Consider the following 22542-nt stretch of genomic DNA (forward strand, 5'->3'; position numbering starts at 1 on the left):
ATGTCACAAAGATGGCGGACGCTGGAGGGCACCCTTACTGATTCGAAATGTGCTTAGCGATTTGAAGCCACGAGAAGGCATTCCTCCTCGGATTCCTAGTCTCCTGGCGAGGACGCCCTTTTCCTTCTGTCTTTCAAAATCACAGATGCCTAGTTGCTGCCCGTGACCACGAACAGAGGCAGCGTCGCGGGTTGATTGTTACATCCAAAGGTGTAGCCGGCTCCCAATCGGTTTCTAACGAGAATTCTCCTTCAGAAGAGATTCGTTCTAAGAAAAGGAAGGAACCGCGAGACTCTCCAACTGCCCGCGGAAGGCAAGTTTTGTCTCGCAGAGTTCTGGGTCCAAGCGGCCCGTGACGGATACTCAACGGTCCTCCACCTCACGGCGCCACGATACTGCGCGTGCGCAAGCTCCTGTCAAACGCGCGGACGGGGGCCGAGAAGAAAAACGGCGGGAGCCGCCGATATCAGGTGGAGCAAAATGGCTCGGGAGAATGAGATGCAGGAGTTCACCCGTAGGTTCTTCCAAGGCCGCCCGGACCTCAGGTGCACCGGGGTTGGAGGCGGGGTTGTAAAGGGTAGGGGCGGGACAGGGACTCCGTCGTGACACGTGTTTCCGCAGCACGCTTACGCACTCCATCGTGCGGCGGAGGTTCTTGGCTCACGCGGGCCGCGACCACCTGGAGCCCGAGGAGAAGCAGGCGCTGAAGCGGCTAGTGGAGGAGGAGCTGCTGAAGATGCAGGTGTGGGCCCGAGCCTGGGCCACCGCAGGCGGGGGTTGTGGCCGTGGAGGAGGGGCCTGAGAGCGGTGGGGCGGAACACAACCTTGATACATGTGATGCTCTCTTGATGCACACACAGGTGGATGAAGCGGGTGGCAGGGAAAAGAGGCTCGACGTTGCCAAGAAGGCCAAGAGGCCTCCCATCCCCTGCCGTGACCCAGCGAGAAAAAGGTTCCGTTTCAATTCGGAGTCAGGTTAGTGCCTTGTGCATAGTTGGTTCATGCTAAAGGTATTTATTTATTGTGCGTGTGTTATGTTCCAAGGCCTTAGGTGAGGGCGCGTGGCCCGTGAGTCAGGAGCCAGGAACAGGGTGGACTGAGAGCTGTTTCCTACTGCCCTTCCCTCCATCAGAGCAGGATTCAAGGCAACCAATCCCAAGTGGAGGGAGAAGGGACAGGGGGAACCTGTCCCAACCTCCTCTTCTCTCCACATTCCAGAGCCCAGCTCTGCAGCCTCCAGTCCAGACTGCTTCAGCCTCCCAGCAAAGAATGGGATGGCAGCAGAAGTCAGTCCAGCCGAGGATGAGAATCCAAAGCGAGCCTCAAAGAAAGCAATTGAGGAGAGCAGTGACGAGGAAGAACAGCAGAGGGACCTGACTGCAAAGATGGGATTAGAGAAGGAGGAGGTGAAGGAGAGCAGTGAGGAGGAGGAAGAGGGCTCTGTCAGAAAGAGTAAGGTCTGGAAAGAAGCAAGCAGTGAGGAAGAGGAAGATGAGAAAAAGGAAGAGAAGGAGGAGGAGGAAAAGGAGTCCAAGGGCAGGACTAGGAAGCAGCCTGGGACAAAGAACAAGCAGGCACCAGGCAAGGCCTCAGCCAGTAGGAAACAGGCCAGGGAGGAGAGTGAAGACAGTGAGGAACGTGCCCAGGGGCCAGGAAAGAAGGCAAAGGGAAAGAAAAGAGCTAAAAGCCACCAGGAAAGTGAAAAGGAGAGTGAGGAGGAGGAGACCCTAGCCAAGAAGAAAGAGAACAGAGAGGAAGAAGAGGATTGGAAACTCACAACCCAGAGCAGTGGAGGCCAAAGGTCCTCCTCTTTGGAGGAGAGGAGCTGTAAGCAGAAAAGCAGGGCAGCAAGACTGCTGGGATCCCCGGGGGACAGAGAGGAACAGAAGGGAAGATCAGCAGCAGGCAGTGGGAATAGTAGTGGGGAAGATGAAGAGCCCCTAGTGCAGAGGAAGAGCAAAGACAAGACCCAGTGGAAGGGTGGGAAAAGGCAGAGTGGAAGCAGTGAGGAGGATGGGGAAGACAGCTGGAGGAAGATGACGCCAACTACTGGAAAGACAGCCAACGTGGGCAGTATCAATGGTGAGGCAAGTGACTCGGAGAAGGAGGTGAGTGACAGCGAGGCAGAGGGGACCCCCAAGAAGGAGAGGAAGAACCGCTCTTCCAAGAAGAGCTCCAAGAAAGGCAGGACACGAAGCTCCTCCTCCTCTTCCACAGATGGCAGTCCAGAACATAAAGGCAGGAAGGTGAGGGCTGAAGATGGGGTGGGAGGCTACCATCAAGGAAGAGGGAGACCCTGACTCAAGCCCAAAAGGCTTGGCCTTCAGCTGCTATCTTCCCTTGCCAGGCTGGCTCCGGTCGCCCTGGTGAGGACCACCCATCTGTGATGAGGCTAAAGCGCTACATTCGGGCCTGTGGGGCTCATCGAAACTACAAGAAGCTGCTGGGCTCCTGCCGTTCACACAAGGAACGCCTGAGTGTTCTCCGAGCAGAACTGGAAGCCCTGGGCATGAAGGGTGAGGCTGGGCGTGTCCTGGGGGCTGCAGGAGAAGGCCTTGGCTGCTGGGGAGGAGAGGATCACAAGCTTTTTCTGCCCCAGGTAACCCTTCCTTAGAGAAGTGTCGGGCCCTGAAGGAGCAGCGGGAAGAGGCAGCTGAGGTAGCCTCCTTGGACATTACCAACATCATCAGTGGTTCAGGTGAGGGGCTTCCTTCCACTGTCCAGGAGCAGATGGGGCATGGACTTTCTCAGACAACTCATCTCCTGCTTTCTCATCCCCTCTAGGCCGGCCCCGCAGACGCACAGCCTGGAACCCTGCAGGAGCAGCAGCCCCACCAGGGGAGCTATACTGCAGGACCCTGGACTCAGAGGAAGAGCGGCCCCGCCCCCCACCCCCAGACTGGTCACATATGCGTGGCATCATCAGCAGTGATGGCGAGAGCAACTGAGCTCCCCCTGTCCCCAGGAGGGACTTTCCACTTGTAGAAAACATGTATAGCATACCCACCCCCAACTCTGCCTGCAGAGCAGAAGCAGCTTTCTTCGGAGAAGACTCGCAGCTCCCAGGGACACAAGTTATTGGGATTCTACTTCTCAGCTTCACATTCCCAGTTTAAAGTGTTTACAGGGATTTATTTTTAAAGACTCAATAAAGGAGTGTTTGAATCACCTCATCAAAACTGGTCCCCCACTCTCACCCCCTGTACTTTGGTCCAGGAAGCTGAGGAGTAGCCACTGTCCCCCTGATCTGGTTCCCTTTAATTTCCCCCAGATTCTCCAAAGAAAGTCCCAGCCTCCTGACCCTGCCATCCAGTCTGCCACCAGGCTTGATTCAAAAAGAGTGTGGCTGCTTTCTCCAGCCTGACCAGTGGGACCCTCTGACCACCCTGCTTTTATTTATTTACTTAGGCCACGCTGTGTGGCATGTGGGATCTTAGTTCCCCAAACAGGGATCAAACCCATGCCCCCTGCAGTGGAAGCAGGGAGTCTTGATCACAGGACCACCAGGGAAGTCCCTGACCACCCTGCTTTTAGCTGTCTGATAACCTAAAGCTTAGTTGGGAGGAAGATCTGAATAGCTGGCCTTAAGAATGTGAAGCACAAAATGAAAGGTCTTGGGAACAGCTGTTTATGTCTTTCTTCCCCTTTCTGGAAACAGCCACTTAGTCCACGGGCCAACTCTTTCAGCCTTAAAGCGGTGGGTACAGGGTCTAAACCCGACCAATCAGAGCACCCCAGGCCTCTGGCTACAGATCAAACCAATGAAGTCACTTCAGGACTGCTGGAATTCTTGCTGTTGAGGTTGTTGGCAGGTTGTAAGGTTGGAGCTGCCAGGGGCCTGTGGGTAAGGTGAACCTTCCTGAAAATCTGAAGCCAAAGCAAAGGGAAGCAGAGGTCCAGCGACTGATGACTTCCTTTGAAGCTCTGGATTCATGTCCAAAGTCAGTAAAGTCACTGAAATTTTTAGTTACACAGCCCAGTGAGTTCTCTTTAAATACAAGTAACACTATCACCTGCCACTGAACATTCCTTAACATACACCTTAGACAGAAAAGGTGAGTCCTGGGATCTGTTAGAATAACCAACAGTTTATTAAAAGCTTGCCATGGGGCTCTGTGCCAGCCCCGTAGCTGGGAGGGGCTCTCATGACTGCCCCCAGGCCTGGGAGCAGCCCCTTCTAAGGTTCTTATTTTGTTCCCCTGCCCCAGCTCAAATCTCAATTTAAAAAAAAAAAAAAAGAAAGGATAAAGGACAAGACGGCACAGGACGTCAGACAGCAACAGGGGAATGGAGAGACCCAGGCATCCTGACCCCAAGACCCCATCCTGATCTTTCTTTCAGGAAGACCTTTTCCTCCCGTTCTCCCCACCCCAGGCCCCAGACCTGCTCTGTCACATCCCAGGTCTGGGGGGCCTGGCGTCCCCAAGTCCATGGCCCCATTCCAGGGCGTGGTATAGTTCGCTTTATATAATATATCTAGACCCACCCTTCCCCTCCCCCAGGGGACTAGATGAATATTTGACACGCATATCTCCCTCCTTTCCCGAGGCTGTGATGGAGAGAAACCCTGGCACCATGGTGGGGAGGCAGGGGCTCCTGGTCAGCCTTGAGGCACCTATGCCCAAGCTGGCCTTGGACCACTGGCCAGCCCAAGAAGCTCATGAGATAAGTAAGGTCTGAGGGGAGCTGGAGCCAACTTCCTGTCCCCCACCCTTGGATGGACCTCCGGCTTACAGCCCTCCAGGATCAGGCTCCACCCACCCCTGCCTCATTCATCGGCTTATCCACCTTGTACTTCAGGAATAGAAGTGGGAGGAACCATTGAGGATGTGGGAAGCGACACTGGTGCTGCGGCTCAGAGGCCCAGGCACTGCAGCAGCAGGTGGGCCCACATTGTCACTGCCACTGCCCCCCGAGGCTGCTCGTCGCAGGGGCTGGGGGCTGTTTCTTAGCAGCAGCAGGGCTCCACCACGGGGTGTCCCACTCTGTGCTGGGGGCCCCAGCCAGCTTGGGGGACCTGGGGGAGCCAGGAGAGAGGGCTGACGCCAGGCTGGGGGGGGCATGCCTGGTGGAGGAGGGCCATGGCTCCAGTGCGCCCCTGAACGGGGAACAGGACGGGAGGGCCAGGCGGGGGCAGGGGGTGGAGCAGGATAGCCCTGGGCAGCAGCCTCAGCTGGGATGCCCCCCAGAGCCATACTGGAGAAGCCCAGCCTCATGCTCTCAGCATCGAAAGCCTCGATCTCACGGGCCTGCCGCTCGAGCAAACTCCGGATTCGCTCAGAGCGCCCCGTCTGCAGGGCCAGCAGCTCCTCTTCCACCTGAGGCACCCAGAATAGAGGTCAGAGGGTCCGGGGTGGGGGCTGCCCTCCCCACCCCATCCTGGAAGCCCAGCCCTCTTACCCGCTGCTCCAGCAGTGCCCGCCTCAGAGCTACTCTCTGCTCCAGCTCCCGCAGCTCCCTCTCATGTTGACTCTCCGTGCGGATCTTGATCTTGCTCTGGTAAGCATTGAGCAGCTCCAGCTCCTGTTGAAGCTGCTGCCGAAGGGCCTGGAACTCTGCCTCCTGGGTCTCATCAAGCCGCAGCTAGAGATTAGGTAGAGCAAGTTTTCGGGCCTCCTCCCCTACCCCACAATCCTCCCCTGCCCCAGCAGGCCTGGGCCCTCAGGTTTCAAGAAGCAGCCAGTCTCAACATCTATCAAAATGAAAGGTCGTCATACCCTGTGACACAGCAATTACACTTCCAGGAATTTATCCCCCAGGTATACTTGCACATGTGCTCGAAGGTGTTCACTGAAGCGTTGTAATAGCAAAATACTGGAAACAACCTAAATGTCCACCAATAAGGGATGGGTTAAATAAATTATGGTACATCCATACCATGGAAAACTCTATGCTCTTAAAAAATGAGATATGTGTACTGACATGGAAAGATGTCCAAGAAATACAACGTGGAAAAAGAAGTTAGAGACCAGTATATAAAGTATGATTCCACTTTTGTTTAAAATTTTTATATAATTTTCTAAATATGCATAGGAAAAAATCTAAAATACAATTAATTGTTAACAGTTACCTCTGAGAGGTGGGTTAGGTGAGGGAACGGCAATGAATAAGAACACTTTTACTTTTTACAGTGTTATTTTAAGTGGCCTATTCCAGTGTGATGTGTGACCACTTTTAGAACAGCAAACTTCAAAATCCTCCAGAAGTCTGAGCAAATTGGCCTGAGGGCCACAATCATTTTTATTTGTTCCCTGTTCACAGATTAAACTAACTCAGGCCCAGGAAAAAATTACAGCCACTCTTTCCTTGGTGGTTCTTGGGTGGAGTAGGCAGGCTGGCTTTGTCAAGACCTTAAGAAAATACTTAAGAGAAATAGTAAAACCATTGCAGAGAATACCAACAGTGGAAGAATATGAGTTTCCCAAGAGCGAAAAGCCCTATCTCTGTCTACACCCCCCACCTGCAGTGCCCACAGCTAAGCTGGAAATACAAAGGCCAACCTCCACCACGCTCCCTCCCTGGACCCCAGGCCTCACCGCCTGTGAGCTGAGCATCTCTGAGATGGACTGGTCGTACTGCTCAGCTAGGATTGCCAGCTTGCGGGTCTGTTCTTCCTTGAGCCGCTTAAGGAGGCTCTTGTGCTGAGCTTTGGGCGTGGTCTCCAGCAAGTGTGCCCGCAGAGCCTTGTACTGCCGAGTCTGGATCTTACACGTCTCCTGGAACTGCTTCTTGATCTGCAGCTCCTTAGACTATGCAGTGGACGGACCAAGGGGAGATGGGGGCAGGGGGGAGGAGGAGGAGGAACAACCAGGGGAAAGGGAGAAGAAAGAGAGGAGGAGAGGAGACAGAAGCAGAGACAAGAAGAGGGAGAGAAACAGAAAACATGTTAGACAGAGGGGGCGGGGGGAGCTGTATACAGACAGACATGGAGAGATGGGATTGTGTTCAGAGAGATCAGGAAGATTCTCAATGGGCAAGAGATGCAAAGAAACAAGACATCTTCCAAGAGCACGTTCACAGGGTTGGGTGGAAAACTCACAAGAAACAGCAGGAGAGTTCATGGACAGGGAACTGAGAATCTTGAGAGTACTGAGTGCACACAAGAAGCTTTGACCATGCAAAGAGGGAGAAAATACAACCTAGAGATAGACGCCTGTGAGCAGATACAGAATATGAACAAGTGAGAAAACCAAGTCACTCAACATACACATGGAAGACAGCAACACAGCTGAGGAAAGACAGAGGAAGTCCCAGGTTCATCACCTCAGGGTGGGAGGGAGGGAAGGATAAGCACCAAGCTAAGGAATGGATAAGATGGGTGGCCCCATCTTGGGCCACATAAGGGAAAGGGGCAAAGGAGGTGGCCAGAAAGGGCCCGACAAGTTCAACAGGCCAGCAGCTGCCACCCTGACCAGATATCCACATTCCAGCCCGGCCCCTTGTATACTCAGCTCCCACTCCAAGCCCACAACCAACCCCATTTCCGCAGCCCCCACACTGTCTGGGCCCCCAAACTCACCACCCCCTACTGTGGACGGTTTGCAGTGCCATCCCCCCAGCCCTCTAGGGCAATGCCTGATGCCAGGAGAGAAACTCAGCTCCCAGACAGAAGGCAACCACGTAGGGAGTGGGTTGGGAGGAAAGGCAGTGAATGAGGACAAAAGGACCCAGAACCTGAGGACTCTCGGGGAGGAATCCACAAACAGGGGAACTGTGGGACCAAGAAGTTCTGGAGAAGCTCAACAGGGGCCCAGACCCCTCAACTGGTGGTGGTCATGGTGCAACGAAGCTATGAAGGTAGAGAGGATGAGGCTGAGGAGTGAAAGGGGTTGAGATAACGTAGATGGGGTGAAGAGGTCATGGAACTGGGGGCCAAGGGTCCAGATTGGGGGCATACCGGGGAGGCTAGGCGGCAGGACAAAGCAGACAGAGGCAGCCTGGGCCAAAGGTACAGTTCCGCTCAGATATTTTATTTGTGTTTGTCTTTTTCTTTTTTTGGTGGGGGAAAGGGGACAGGTTGGAAGGGAGACAGAAAAACAAAATCAAAGAGAGAAAAAAAAAACATGACTCTTCCCACCCACTGCCACCCCTGGCCCCAGGCCTGAGTCGATGAGGGTGAGGATGAGCACACACAGTGGGAGAACAGCAATAACTTAGGGTGTGGGGGGGAGCATCAGGAGAACGCAAAATATAATCTCCGGACTCCACGGTGGAGGAGGCTGCCTGTCTATAGGCCCAAAGGGCTAGGGGTGAGGTGGGGAAGCATACCGAGGAAGGAGTGGTAAAAGGGAGGAGAGGACTGGGACTGGAGAAACTTCACTGAGTAGTGGGAGATAAAGTGCTCAATGCTCTAGATTTGGGCTGGGGAGAAGCTAGAGTTGGTTACCTCCAGGGAGGCAGGGCCCGGGACTGGCGGGTTCGGGATCTCCGCCCAACTAGAGTCTCTGGTGGTGGTTGGTGGGAGGCAGGGGGGCCTAGCCGGCGCTGGCTGCGTGGTAGCAGCCGGGGGATACGGCTGGGCCGCTCACCCCGAAGCAGGCCCCAACTGGCCAGTGTGTGGATGGCCCAGGGGGGCAAGCGGGTGGCTAAACCTTGGCTGGCCCGTGCCAGGCGCCAGTTCCAGCCCTTGCACAGGGCCCAAAACCTTGCCAACAGGGCTAGTGGGTGTCGGGCAGTGCGAGGATTACCCCGCCGGGGCCCAGGGACAGGCAGACGGCTGCGGAAGCCATCCTTGTTGGTCTTGGGGTAGAGTGCAAATAGGCCCCGATCCCCCACAGCCCCACAGCCCTGTAGGGCCCTGAAGGCCATGGGCGACAGACGCAGCAGAGCGCGCAACCAGAGTCGAGAGATGCCCCGGCGCATCCGAGGGCCCTGCTGCCGCACCCATTTGCCCCCAGCTGCCAGAGCTGCCAGAGGTAGAGCCAAGCCTGGCCAGGCTAGGAGCCAGGCAGCCCCAAGGCCCAGAGGGACACCCATAAGACCTCGGCGCCAGCTCAGACTGAGGACGGCCCCCAGTGCGGTGCCCTGAGCCAGGAGTAGGAATAGACTGGGGGGCAGGTGCAGAGCTGTACAAAGCAGTAGGTAGGAGGCCCCCAGGCCCACCAGCCCCACCTCAAGGGCCAGCAGGGCTGCCTGCAGGCCACCCCCACCCTGGGCCGCCAGCAGTGGGAGCAGCAGCAGAAGTAGTAGGGGCAAGAGGCCAGAGGAGGACCCCACTGCAAAGGAGAGTCCAGCCAAGAGGCCATGGGACAGGAGTCCAGGGAGCTGGCTAGTAGGGCTGGGCCTCAGATGTGTTGGAGGGGGTTCAGGGGGGATGTCTGGTGAGGGACAGCCATCTCCAGAATCCCTCGGGGTCCTAAATGGAGCACCCTCCTCCTCTTCCTCCTCCTCCTCAGGGACTGGGGTCAGTGTTGGACCCTGGACCCAGCCAAGCTCAAACTCCTCATCCAAGAGGCTACCATCCTCCTTCCCCCACAACCTCCATTCCCCGGATGCCTCCTGGCCCACAATGCTCCTCTCCTGGGGTGCCGGGGATGGAATTCTAAGCTCCTCTATCTCCTGCTCAGGTAGCCCCCAAACTTCCTCATCAACCAAACTCCTATGTTTCTGTGGACTGGGACTAGGGGTTCCTGACTCTTCCCCCAATATCCTCTGCTCCTCTGGCTCCAAGGCAGCCCCTTCCTTCCCCAGAATCCTTCTCTCTGGAACTGCTTCCTCCTCCTCTCCCAGAATTCTTTGGTCTGCCTCCTGGCCAGATGAGCAGGACTGCTCTTCTCTAGGGGTGCCTGTGTTAGGTGGTCCCAGAGCCCCAGGAATGGGGAGCGGGAGGCCCAGGGGACGCTGGCCTGCACGTACTTTGAGGCTCTTGGGCTGCTGGCGAACCTGGGCCGCATGCTTCTGCCGCAACTCTTGCTCACGCCGCTTATTGTACTCCAGCTGGTTGCCCAGCTCCGTCTGGTGCTGCAGGCGGGTGAGCTCAGCCCGGGTGCGCTGTACGGCCTGGAGCTGCCGTAGCTCCAGCTCCCGTGTGGCCTCATGCTGCCGTAGCAGCAATGCACACTCCAAGTCCTTCTGTGTCTGTTTCTTGTTCAAGTCCTGAGGCAAGAGGGAGGCAGGGCCCAGAAACTGGTCAGAAAGCCTTGTTGGTGTCAAGGAAGTGAGAGGCCCAGGACTCCTTGGCAGAGGGAGCCGAGGGTGGGGAGATGAGGGGTGTAGATGAGAGGTGTAAGGGAGCCAAGCTCCTAGCTGGCCTGGGAACTCTAGCAGGGTCTAGTGGGCACGAGAAGCGAAAGAGATGTTGAAGAGAAGCCGAGCTGTGACACGAATGAGGGCAGATGGGAAAGACAACCACAAGTGAGGCAAATGGAAAAGGGTAGGTGCCTGGGATCTGGGAGGGGAACAGGGAGGGGGTGGCCTACCTCTCGAAGCAGGTCCTGGTCCAGGCTGTGACGAGCCAGCAGCATCTTGCGCTTGTACTGGCGACACTGCAGCTCAAAGTACTGGCGCTGCCGCCGCAGCAGTCCAGCCTCCTCCTCCGCCTGGCACTGCTGTAGCTGCTCCTTCTGCCGCAAAAGCCACTCAGCCTTCTCCCGCTTGGGTGTGCTGGGGTTCTCCTGGAGCTCCTAGGAAAGGGCAGCAGGAGAGCAAGGAGGTCAGGGCCCGCCTCACCCTCCATCAACCCCACCCACTGCTGCAGCCCTATCCCACCTCCTTCAGCTGCTCCTTCCGAAGTTTGTAGGTTCGCTTCTGCGCCTCCAGCAGGGCAGCCAGCTCCTTCTTCTGCTGCCCGAGGATGTGCTGCTGGAACTTACGCTCCTCAGCCTGGGCAGCTCGCGCCTCCTTCTCACCGATAGCCTGGTGCCGCCTTGACAGCTTTTCGGCCTCAGCCCCAAAGCCAGCCCGCTGCGCCTCGAGCTCCCGCTGCAGCCGCGCACTGTGCTCCTCACGCTCGCCCCTCAACCTCGACTCCAACGCCAGCAGCTGTTTCTGGTGCTGCCGTCGCATCCGCTTATAGCCACTCAGCTGCTCCCGCAGGGCTGAGTCCTGCTCATGCTCCTGGATCTGACGGCTGACCTGGGGGCGGGAGAAAGGATGAGAAGTGGGGCGCAGCCCTGGCCCCCATTTTATTAACACACATAGTCTTCGTGCTCTATGGGGGAAGAACGTGAGTGTTAGCCTTATGGGTTTAATTCTCATTTGATATCTTCCTCACACTTAACCTCTCTGAGCCTGCCACCTCAACTGGATCATGGAGATATCTCCTTCAGAGGTTGATGAGACTCAATGAAACAAGAAAAGGTGCTGAGCACAGGGTTTTGCATAAAAGTAGGAACAATTCAGATTAGTTCAAAAGAATAAAAGAATCAGACAGACCTGGGACCAGATCCCAGCTCTGCCACTTACTAACCATGTGACCTCAAGCAAGTTAATGCTGCTAAGCCTTAGCTCTATTAAATGGGACAATAACACCTCCTCACAGGGGGCTGGGGAGATTAACTTTGATACCTATGTAATAGTGTCTAGAACACTCTGAACCAGTAAGTGATGGTTCCTTCCCCTTCAGCAAACACTGAAGACCCTTTACAGCTCAGATACGGAGCCAGAATATGGACCATGGGACACTGGAATAACAAGAACACTGGGCCTGGATGTCCTCATCTGAAGTTTGAGCTCAGATCCCACTGTCAAGGGGCTATGTCAATGTACCCCAAACTAGTCCAGGTGGCCAAACCCCTGGAGATCACAGACCTCTCTACACAGTACCACAAAGCACCAAGCATCACAGGGTCTGAAGAGTTGTCCTAAAAGAACAACCAGCCATAAGCAGAGGCTACAAGAACATACTAGACCAACCAGTGGCCTCCAAGGGGACCATCAAAGCTTACAGCTGAACAGGGATGTAATCTAAAAGTTTATTAAAAGTATGGACGAAAATCTATGTTTTAGGAAAAGTATACCCCTTTTCCTATGAACTGAGAAAAACATCGCTGTGACTTTAAGAGAGGACCAAGGTCCTGGTTACAGAATTTGGGAAGCACCAAAGGTAGCCCCCCCTGAGTCACAGCTGTTTCATCTCACAAATGGGATCACACCCTCACCCTCCCAGAAGAGCTGGAAGGATTAAATACAGGGATGTGTGTGGGCCTGAAAGCCAACTACTGGCACAGGCAGGTACCTGTACACCATCTCTGCCCTCTAGGGGCACAGAATCCAGCAAACCCGTCATCATGTTGTTCAGGAGTACCACAGCACAGGATATGAAGCACCTGGCTGGCCAGGAGCCTGGGAAGGCATGCCAGGAGATGCTATTTAAGTCCAGCCACAAAAATGGAGTACGAGCTGGGCAATGTGACCAAAATAGTCTATTGGGAGAAGGGAGGGGAGAGGGGAGGGTTTAGGTGAGACGGTCGAGGTGAGAAGGCAAGAGACAGCAACACAAAGTGAGGGTGGAATCTGGACTTAATCATATGCCACAGGGAGAAAGTCATTTCTGGACTTAGATAGTCTGGGGCATCCAGGATGGCTGCACTTACCAGGGAGGCAGTACGGATGGTGGCAAAATGGTCCCGGTTGCGGCAGTAGGCCCGTCGGCGGGCAGAAGAGGTGGTGGATGTGGGAGCCGGGGCTGCAGGTGGCTGGAGAGGGCCTGGGGTCATCTCTGGCTGGTAGGGGTCATCATAGAGGTTGTCAGAGCCCTAGAGGAAGGGAAGGTGGAAGGAATGCCCAAGGCTCAGAGGTCAATGGGCCCACAGGGAGTTCCCTGGAGACCCAGGCAGACTTAGAGAAGGAGCAGTCACACATGGGAGGGAGAGCAGGGAACCAAGGTGATTCCTGAGAAGGAGAGCTGGGGCTCGGCCCTGCCGCTGTCAGGCCTACTCAGGGTGAGCTGCATACCGGCAGCCGGTGGATGATGGAGCTGTGGGAAGTGACTGTGTGCTCGCCCTCCTGCATCATGGCCATCTCCCGGGCTTCAGGGCCTTCTTCCTCCTCCTCCTCCTCCTCCTCCTCCTCTTCCTCCTCCTCATTGTCAGAGGCATCTGCTAGGCTGTTGACTGAACTGCTCTGGCTGGAGGCGCTGATGGACATGCTGGGCACTGAATGGCTACTCTCTAGACTGGTCAGCGTCCCGGCCCGGTGCATGTAGGGCTCTGCCTCCTGTGGACAGGACACAGGCTGTTGGGCAGGGAAGGGGAAGGACAAGGGATGTGCATACGGAGGTAGCACAAAGACACAGCGGGTATGGAGAAGGGTGGGGAGGAGCGCCAAGCAACCGCTAGGAGGCAAGCACAACATGGTGGTGAAGAAGGGTGGCAGGGCAAGCCAGGTCACCTCCTCCTCCTCTGGGGCCTCAGCGCCAGGGCCATTGGGTGCCTCTTGGAACAGTATCTTCTTCATTTTGCGGTACTGCAGATTGTCCAGCTCCCGAACAGCATCCTTGGTCCTCTGGATTAAGTCCATGATGACTGTGGGTGGCCGCTCCCGGAGCACAAAGCGGTGCTGGGGGAAGAGAGCACTGAGGCCTGCCGCCAAGCACCTCCCGCATCCCAATACCCCGTGGATCTTGGCATTCCCTCTGGCCTGAGGCACTCCCCTGGGGCCCATGCCCACCACAGGTTGATGCTGGCCATGTCCCAACCCCTCCTCCCACATTAATTTTTACCACCCCGTCTCTACTCCCCACACAGTCTCTTGTTCCTCCAGGCATGGCTGACAGGCAAGAACAGCCAGGAGATCTGGATTCTAGTCCAGGCCTTCTATCAAAGTGCTCTGTGCCCCTGGACACGTCATGAGGCCTCTCTGGGCCTCATAAAGCATCCCACAATTATAAAACAAGTAGGTCAGGGTAGACAATCTAAGTCAGTTCCCAACTAGGGGTCCTTAGGCCCCTATGGATCTCTGAAGGGAATGGGGGCCCCTCTACTTTTGATAACTCAAAAAACCCCTAAGGGAAATCATACATTTCCCCACGACAAGGCTACACAGGCTTTTGGCTTGAATTACATCAGAATGGTGTGGTAACCCTGGTTATTGCACACTGGCCAGAAATTCTGGCTGGCAATTATACATATCTTTGATTAATAAAAGACGGGAAAACAAATGATTACTTAATAAATAAAGGCAACCTGGTAGACAAAATCTTGCAAAACACAGAGTCCACTGGGCACTGGGGATGGGGGCGGGAATTCATAAATGAAGCTCTCAGTGGAGGAAGAATCAGGAATCACTAATTTCACTGAGGGGTTTCTGTGGCTCCAACAAGCTACAGTTCTAGGAGAATGCTAGGCCAGTGAGCCCTCACCTTCAGAAGAACCTCTGAGGTTGGTCTGTCTTGAGGGATTTTCTGAAGGCAGGAGTCGACAAAATTCCGGAAGTACTCAGACCTAGAAGTTACAGCAGGGGAAGGGTGGGGAGGGCGTGAGCCAGGCAGCCTTACCCCTATGGCCTAACCCCTGGGCCCAGGAATCCCAGTCCTCACCAGTGTCCTGACTGGAGCACGGGGGACTCGTTCTGTGCAATGTGGTATAAGGCACTCATCGCATTCATGTTGAACAGCGGTGGTTTCCGTTCCGCTACAGAGAAAGGTCAAGGGAGAGAAGGTGAGAGGTGGCAGGTGGGCAGAGGAGACTGGAATGGAAATCAGAAGACTTGGGCTCACACCCCAGCTCCCTGACTTCCTCACTCCATGACCCTGAGCAATTCCCATAATCTCAATTAATCCTTCCTCTGTAAGACGCAGCATGCATCCTCTCCACTGCACATGGGTGGAATAGGTATCAAAGAAAATAACACATGCAAAAGCACGAATGAAGGCAGAAGAAAGCACATTCAGTTGCCGACCCAACTAATATTTATTAGGTGCCAAATCAGAGCAAAAAACTCGCTTAAGTATTATGGGAAAGATGAAAAGCAATAGACAGGCCCTGTCCTCAAGGAACTTCCAGTCTAACAGGGAAGATTAAATAGGATTGAACAAATAGCATCAAGTTCAAAGTGCTAATTGGCACAAGAGGAAAACAGGTAAATGGCTGGGAAGCTGGGTGTGTGGTGGGACTTCAAACTGGTACATTCGCAGGGGATTCAGGGAAGCTATTTTGGAAAAAGGGATATTGGAGGTAGGCCTCAGATCAGAAGTCACAAACTAGAAGCCCCTTGTGGCCCAGACAAATGCTTTGTATTGGTTTTGGTTTTCGCCTAAACAGTGATTTCTAAATTCTGATAATAATAATGAAATAATAACCTAAATTTCCAGTTTCTCTTAAAAACTTAGATCTGGTGAAATGGAGCCTACATTCCTGCATAACAATGGGCTGGAGCTAAGCAACAGCTGCCCTCTTCAGGTGGGAACAGCAACCTCCGGTTTGCTGTAGTCTCCTCCATATTGCTTCCCTGATACTGACTATCCGTTGCCATTTATAATAAAGATTGAAGTGTTTTTTCAATAGTAGAGAAATAGTTCCCTGCACCCATGTCTCTACCAAAAACTAGGAATAAAATGGACAGCTCTAGATTTTTCTTATACCTGGCCTGCTTCACATATTTCCATTGCCTATCTGGTCATGGCCTTAAATGGTAAATGTAGACATGTGTAGATGGAGGGAAAGGCAAGTCCAAATCTCCAACCTTGGGCACAGGAAACAATACAAACAAAGGTAATTAAGAGGAAAAATTCAGAACTTGTTAAGAGGAAAGCCAGCCTTTAGGAAGCAGAGCCTTTAGCTTGGTGGAAACAAGGATGGGGATGGCTTCAGTCTTGAAGGCAATGGGGAACCACTGACGGCTCTGAGGAGAAGAGAAAACAACAGCACCTCTCTCTGATGTAAAAGAGATTGGAAGGAAGAAGAGAATGGCAGTGGGAGAGATCACTGCAGGAAATTGTTGGTAAGAGTAACTGATAACATCTCTTTCTTGGGCAACTATTTTGTGCCTGGCACCGTGTTGGGGGCTTTACAAACATTATCTCACTAAAACAGTTGTTTCAATAGCATTGGCTGGCAGAGATCAGAACCTCAACATGGCTTCAAGACCTCGTGAACTCACTGAGCCTAACTCTCTGGCCTTATCACTCACTGTTCTTCGTTAACACATGCAATATTCCAAACAACTGAGGCTAGTCTCAGCTCCCCAGGCATGCTCCTCTGTCTGGAATACTTTTCCCTACAGTCTTTCAAAGCTACCTATTTATTTGTCTTGTGGTTGTTTAGACATCTCTGCTACAAGGAGACCTTCCTCAGCCCCTAACTAGGTCAAATACCTTGTTTTTTGGTTGTACTGCTCCCGTATCTTCTCCATTCAGCTTTTCTTACATTGAAAGAAAACATGCCTATTTCCTCAACTTGAATGTAAGCTCCAAGAGGGCAAGAACCTCATTCACTGCTCTACCCCGAGAACCTACTAGCACAGTGCATGGCACACAGTGGGCACTCAAAAAAGATTTAGAACTAGAGTAGTGGACAAGAAAAGATGAATGTTATGAAATCTTTAGGTCTAAGAAATGGCAGGATTTGACAGCTGCCTGTACTGGGGATCAAGGGTAGACTCAAAATGGACAGATGCTTGGAGGCCTCAGAGGATGGGATGGTGTAGGGATAGTAAGAAAAAGAGAAAGGAGTGGAGAGAAAAGAGGATAAGGAGCCAAGAGGAGAATGTCCTTACCCAGCTCGATGCAGGTTATGCCCAAGGACCAGACATCCACCTTGCCATCATACTGCCCCTCATCCATTGCCAGGATCACTTCTGGAGCCATCCTGGGAGAATGGTCAGGAGAGAGAGGCTAATCACCTGCCCAGACCCTGCCAACTCCTGCTCCCAACATCCCGGGAGCTCTCTCCATTCACCACCACTCCCACTCACCAGTATGGGGTGCCCACGAAGGAGTTGGCGGGTGCCATGATGGATGCGGAGCCGAAGTCCCCCAGTTTCACCAAGCCTGGCTCTGACAGCAGGATGTTCCCAGCCTTCACATCCCTGCCAAAGGCAAAGCACAAGGATAAGACATGCATCTCAGAAAGGCTGGGCAGCGGCTTTTGCACCAAGTTTCCAAGAAGACTGGAGCCCAGCAGAATGAGGAGTGGTGTAAAGAGCACCGCCCGCCCCCCCCAGCCATTGTCAGTACTGCTTGTACCTATGGATCATGTTGTGGGAGTGCAGATAAGCCAGGCCCTGAAGGGCCCCGTGGGTCACAGCTGCAATCTCCACCTCCTGAAGGGGCTTCTTGTGCACTGGGGAGTAAGGGAAAAACATCAAACTGAGGGAGCCCAAGGGTGGGACTGGAACTATCTTCCCTTAACCCTTCCCCTACGGCTTCTCTGCTCTTCTCCCTTCTCCCACTTGTTGGCCAAAGAATCACTTACCTTCTAGAAGGTCAGAAGCTGAGCCCAGGCAATACTCCATCACCAGCTATGGAAGGGTCAAGGGTCAGAGATCAGCAGATCTGGCCACCCCTGGCCTATCTCCCTTGGAGAGAGATCCAAAACAGAGGGCCTCCTTGCCTAGCCTCTACTCAAGCAATGGTCCCAGGGTAATAACAGGGAGAAACGACAACTGGGGAAACGAGAGGGTGGGGGGAAGTCCCTGGAGTCAGGGCCTCCCTTAGAAAGAGCCCAAGACATCACTACCATCTCCATCTGAATCCCATCGTTCAATCTCCAGCTCTCCCAGCCCATGTGCCCACTTTCAACTGCTAACAGTCTATGTCATTCTTCAGCCTCTCCCTCTGGACACACAGTGCTGCTTATGAGTTTGTCTGAGGACTGCAGAGGTTGGGAAAGATTTCCTCCTTCCCATGATCTGCCCAACAACACCCTGAACAGGGCCCACCTAAGAGACTAGACCAGGATAAGGATGGGCCTGAGTACTGAGTACAAAGATCAGGGCAGAGTCAGGGAGCCAGCTCACCCAAGCCGTGTGCTCCCTCAGGTAACAGCCCCGGTACTGAATGGTATTGGGATGCCGGAGCTTCTGTAGGAACCGCACCTCCTTGATGATGTCCTGCCATTTCTGAGAAGGTCAGGGGAGGAGAGGCTTACTTAGCCTGCATCTTAAGCCTGGGGTCCCCTGCCTCCTACCAGTCTGTCAAGCCTGACCTACCTCATTTGACTGCTTCCCACTGTAGGACATCTTCTTGATGGCCACCACCTCACTATTCCGGACATCCCGGGCCTAGAGGACCAGACCAGAAGGTAGTGAAGGCCCCCAGTGAGCACTGGGTAGCAGGAAGACTTGCTGGCCCAGCAGGAGAGGGCAGGAAAGCCTGGTGTGGTGGAATAGTGTACAGGGCTGTTTGGAGGTCCACAGCGGGAAGACAGTCCCTGCCCCACCCTCCCAAGCCTCAACTCACAAAGTACACAGCTCCAAAGCTGCCATGGCCAATTTCCCGGAGGTCAGAGAAGAGCTTTTCCGGGTCATCTTTGAAGAAGAGCTCAGCCACATCAGGGTCCTTCAGGCTCCCGGCCCGGCCCCCAGCTGGCATGGTGGCCCCTGGGGGCCCTGAGAGTGGGGCTTAACCTGGTGAAAAGATGGGACTCTCAGAACAAAGATGGGGCCCTCAGAGAGAGAAAGGGCCCCTCCTCCCCTAGTTCCAATGAGGGGGAGGCACTACCAAGGAAGGGCAGGGGGAGATTAGGAACAATATCAAAGCTCAAAAAAAAAGAAAAATGAAGTTGCCCTGGCAACGACTGCACTAGGGCCGGGTCCCTGGAGTCCCTAAAACTAAAGGAAGACTGGGAGCTCAGCATCCTCACCAACCCCTCAGCCCTCAACAAGTTCCACTTCCCTACAGCCCCTAAATCTCGCCTCAAGAATAAAAGACTCTGCCTCCCAGCCAGAACCCCAGATCCCCAAGCGTCCTGTTCCACAAGTCCCACGCCCCAAATATTTCCAGGTACCTTCCTGTTGCCCTTGGCGTTGAGGCCCCCTCCTCCCTCAACCTCTCACACTCTGGAAGAGAGCAGGAAACAGCCAAGGCCGGAGGCAGTGGAAATCCGGCCATTGTTACAAGTGGGTACTGGCCCACAGAGGCCAGGAGACTCACTCTCAAAAAGGGCTAGGGACACTGTGGCAAGCGGGAGATCGAGAATGGGAAGGACAGAGATAGAAATGGTGTCTGGCTCTGGGGGCCTGCGATCTGGGCTGCCTTACTTGTCCAGTCCAATGGCACACGCAACACACACAGGTACAGGACATTTGCAGTACAAAGAACATTTATTAAGCTTATACAGTAAGCACCTTACATGCATTATCTCTCATTCAATCCTCACCACAACCTTATGAGGTGTTACTATTACCCCTATTTTACAGATGAGGAAAGGCACTCAGAGGGGTTAAGTGACTTGCCCAAAGCTGGTCCTCTACCACTATGCTTTCAAAATAGCCCTATGAAACAAGCAGGGCAAGATCAGGATCACCATTTCATGGATGAGATCGCTGAGGCATAGAAAGGAAGGACTTCTCCAAGGTCAGAGAACAGGATCTTCTCCTCTCCAGTCAGGCCTGTGTACTCATTACTCTCTCAACAACTCACCCCAAGCTCAGCCCCCTCCTCTAGGAAGCCTCCCCTGACTACCCCAAGCCCTTGGGGGGAAGAACTCCTAGAGCACCCAGCCAGAAATGTACTGAAAACTCCAGCAGAACATCAGAGCCAAGACCTCCTGAGGGGATTCCAGGCCAAACTCCTGGATAAGCACTTGTTGGAATTTAGGCACAAAGGAGTTTTTCAGCAGAGCTCAACTCCCAGGGCAGAGTTCTAGCTCCTTAAAAGCACCTCACAATTTAGCATGTAATTATATTCTGTCACACATTGTTTCCTGTTGTGTTGTTAATTCTGTCTCCTCAGCCCCACTGGAAGCTGGAGGGCAAGGAGTAAGCCTGACTCTCTGGTGGGCCCCCAGGGTGCAGAGGGCTCAGAATAGCCTAGGAGATTGATTGATTGCCCTCAGCCCAGCCCCAAGCAGCTCCCAGGCCGCTCAAAGCAGGCCCCTTTCTCCATTCTTCTGCCAGCAACCCTGCCAAGCACCCCTCACCCCCACCACACACCCACACACAAAGGCAGGTGCTCACAGCTTGCCAAAGGAATCTTCTTGACCTCTTTACCTGCACCCAACCAAGAATGCCAACTGAGGACCCCAGGTCACATATAAGAGATGCCAGCAAAACATCATAAGGGGCCTCTTCCTCAAACACCAAACATCTGAGTGATTACCAAGGTCTGTGCTAAATCATAACCACCTTCTAAAATGGACAACGTTACCTCCATTCTACAGACGAGGAAACCCAAGCCTGTCCGCCCTAAGCTTCACTACCAGTGCATTTCATCTGCAATATACAGCAACAAGGCTTTGAGTAAGTTCCTTACACTTGGTCTTCTCTTCAGTAAAACATATTACAGCGTGGAGCTGTTGTGAAATTTTTAATGAGATCTCGTACTTAGGAACACCATGCAGACACTCAGCATATGGATTTTTCCTTCCCTGCCTCCAGAGTCGCCACGACACAGCTTTAATACTTTGGGGATCATCCTACCCCCCGGCAGCTTGGCTTTAACTGTTAAGAGACACCACTATCATTTGTCACAAGAGATGGCCCTCTCAGGAACCCAGGCCAAAGACTGGGATGAGGGGAAAGATGAAGGTCACAGTGGAGAGAAAAATCCATGAGGCAGAAGGCAGGGGCCAGAGCCTCCCACCAGGAAAAGCTTCTGAGTATAGGCCTACTAAAAAGGAAGCTCTTCTCTCTCCCATTCTTAAATCTCACCCCAATCCATTCTCTTCTGGACCCATGGCTAAACCTAGGCACAGAAGAAAAGAGATGACAAGAGACAGGTAGTACAGAACACAGGTAAGACTTGTTCAAGGACCTGGGTTCCAATCCTATTCTGCTGCTGTGTGACCTTGGGCAACCTCTCTGGGCCTCAATAGCCTCAACTGTAAAATGGGAAGAAGGCAGTAAAAGAGCCCCCTCACCAGATGAATGAGGGGGGAGATGAATGAGAGAATGGATGTAGAGCACTTTGTAAATGATAAATCGCTTGACAAATTAGATTACTTATACCATCACAGCAAGAGGCTGGAAGGTAACAACAGCTGGGGGAAATACTGCCAAGCACCCCTAAACACAAATGCACATATACACTTCCTTGAAAGGACAAGAAACCCAAGCAGACCATGCCTAAAAAACAGATAAGCAGACCCACCATGGGGACCAGAGGCATGGGAATTAACACCCCAGAGGAAAGAGAGTTACAATCATGAAGGGGTAGCTGTGAGGGGCAAAGTAAACAGGGAGAAAACCAGAAGGGTGCAAATCCATCTGATTAGCTCAAGCACCTTAGGGTGTGACCCCCGTGACATCAGAGACCCTGTCACCTGAGGTCCCTCATCAACCAGACATAATGAAGGGAAAAGGAAGGGGAAGAGGGTGGCAGCAGAAGGCAAGGCTAGCCAGAGGCTGACCACTGGCCCAGCTAGGCTTCCCCATCCTGAGGAGAGAGCCTACCCAGGCCCAGCTTCCCAGAAAGCAGCACCCTCTCTTCTCAAGCTAGACACAGGGACCCGCGCCCCTGCAGCCCGTGTCTCACCTGGTAGGGGTCACTATGGTGCCCCAGCGCCTCCGCCTCCTCCTGGGGTCCTCCAGCGGCTCTGCCAAGCAGGGAGAGGGGCAAGGAGACCTTTCCCCTTGCCACCTCTTCCTCGGCTTTCGCCCTTCCTAAGGGGCGGGCCCGGGAAGCCTCCCCTGGAGGGGAGGGGGTGACAACCTGATCTGACCTCGCGGTCCAGTCCTCCTTTTCCTCGAGGGCGACAGTTGCTGAGTCCCGGATTTCTGATTGTGGGGTCTTAACTCCAGATATCTGAACAGGGGGAGGCCGAATCTGATATTTGAACTCGTGGGGAATGAACCCCGGATACTGGTGCACGCAGGGTCCTGAACCCCAGATATTTGAAACCCTGTGAAACAGAGTCCCAGGTTTAGAAAGGTTGGGACCCGAGTCCCGGATATCTGGAATCTCAGGGGCTGAGACCCGGATATTTGAGAAGCGTGGGGTCAGGTCCGGAAATTCGGGACCGAGGGGACTGAGCCCCAGGTCTTCGGCCACCGACAGGGGGCCTACCCCGAGGACGTCCGACCGCACGGCCCCTCTCACGCCGGGGTCCGAGGGTGACAGCCCCCACTCCCGCCCCGGCCCCCTCCCTTTCCCCTTCTCTTTCTCGAGGACAGCTGAAAGACTGTAGCTAAGGGCGGTCCCCGTGCCCTCTCCCCCTCTCCTTTTCTCAGTCTCAGCCTCTCCGCACCACAGCCCCGGTCTCGTCCCAGTCTCCCTCTCCCTCTTCCTCCCAATTCCAAGATGGAGACCGGGCGGGAGCGCGCAGGCGCGGTATGGACGCCGGGCCAAGGGGGCGGGGCCCCAAAGGAAACAGCCCCGCCCCTCTCTCCTTAAGGATGCGGCCAGAGAGCTGGGCAGCAACCCAGCCAGAGTGCGCGCGCGCCCCGCCACGCGGACCCTGGGTGGGAGGAGGTGGGGAGCAGGGCTAGTCTTGCAGAAGGAGGAGC

The 22542-nt window shown here is 54.1% G+C and overlaps 2 protein-coding genes across 7 annotated transcripts; one reads left to right on the forward strand and one right to left on the reverse strand.

Moving 5' to 3' along the window:
• The first annotated feature begins 419 nt into the window (after nt 1–419).
• HIRIP3 (HIRA interacting protein 3) lies at nt 420–4238 on the forward strand. Its single transcript, XM_032606889.1, has 7 exons — nt 420–545; nt 622–742; nt 861–975; nt 1219–2246; nt 2348–2516; nt 2600–2698; nt 2785–4238. Exons 1-7 carry the CDS (start codon nt 481–483, stop codon nt 2946–2948), a joined length of 1761 nt encoding a protein of 586 aa, XP_032462780.1. The 5' UTR covers nt 420–480; the 3' UTR covers nt 2949–4238.
• Nucleotides 4069–22342, reverse strand: TAOK2 (TAO kinase 2). Of its 6 annotated transcripts, XR_004345975.1 has the most exons (20): nt 21572–22342; nt 18338–18504; nt 18088–18159; nt 17896–17997; nt 17352–17397; nt 17123–17219; nt 16852–16965; nt 16654–16745; nt 14477–14570; nt 14300–14381; nt 13330–13497; nt 12895–13155; nt 12534–12695; nt 10708–11073; nt 10419–10622; nt 9856–10095; nt 6537–6749; nt 5718–5825; nt 5401–5583; nt 4071–5318 (listed from the first exon to the last, which is right to left on the reverse strand). XR_004345975.1 is itself a non-coding variant. In XM_032606888.1 (19 exons), the coding sequence occupies exons 2-19, from the start codon at nt 18467–18469 to the stop codon at nt 4797–4799; spliced, it is 3150 nt and encodes a 1049-aa protein (XP_032462779.1). In that variant the 5' UTR covers nt 18470–18504; nt 21572–21816; the 3' UTR covers nt 4069–4796. The 6 variants fall into 6 exon arrangements, 4 of the variants coding, with proteins under 4 accessions (XP_032462779.1, XP_032462777.1, XP_032462778.1 ...); XM_032606888.1 differs by lacking the exon at nt 5718–5825 and having other exon boundaries at nt 4069–5318; nt 21572–21816; XR_004345974.1 differs by lacking the exon at nt 4071–5318 and having other exon boundaries at nt 5566–5583; nt 5718–6749.
• Between the last annotated feature and the right edge of the window lie 200 nt (nt 22343–22542).

Source organism: Phocoena sinus, chromosome 15, assembly GCF_008692025.1.
Source record: "Phocoena sinus isolate mPhoSin1 chromosome 15, mPhoSin1.pri, whole genome shotgun sequence".
NCBI classification, from domain to species: Eukaryota; Metazoa; Chordata; class Mammalia; order Artiodactyla; family Phocoenidae; genus Phocoena; species Phocoena sinus.

Excerpts from the sequence above, each read along its gene's own strand:
- HIRIP3 (XM_032606889.1), top strand. The coding sequence starts at position 481 with ATGGCTCGGGAGAATGAGATGCAGGAGTTCACCCGTAGGTTCTTCCAA. Across the intron at positions 976-1,218 it reads CCGTTTCAATTCGGAGTCAG|AGCCCAGCTCTGCAGCCTCC; the intron begins GTTAGTGCCTTG and ends TCCACATTCCAG. Across the intron at positions 2,247-2,347 it reads CAGAACATAAAGGCAGGAAG|GCTGGCTCCGGTCGCCCTGG; the intron begins GTGAGGGCTGAA and ends TTCCCTTGCCAG.
- TAOK2 (XM_032606885.1), bottom strand. The coding sequence starts at position 18,469 with ATGCCAGCTGGGGGCCGGGCCGGGAGCCTGAAGGACCCTGATGTGGCT. Across the intron at positions 14,382-14,476 it reads GTGCTCCAGTCAGGACACTG|GTCTGAGTACTTCCGGAATT; the intron begins GTGAGGACTGGG and ends TGTAACTTCTAG. Across the intron at positions 11,074-12,533 it reads CCATCCGTACTGCCTCCCTG|GTCAGCCGTCAGATCCAGGA; the intron begins GTAAGTGCAGCC and ends TCCCGCCCCCAG.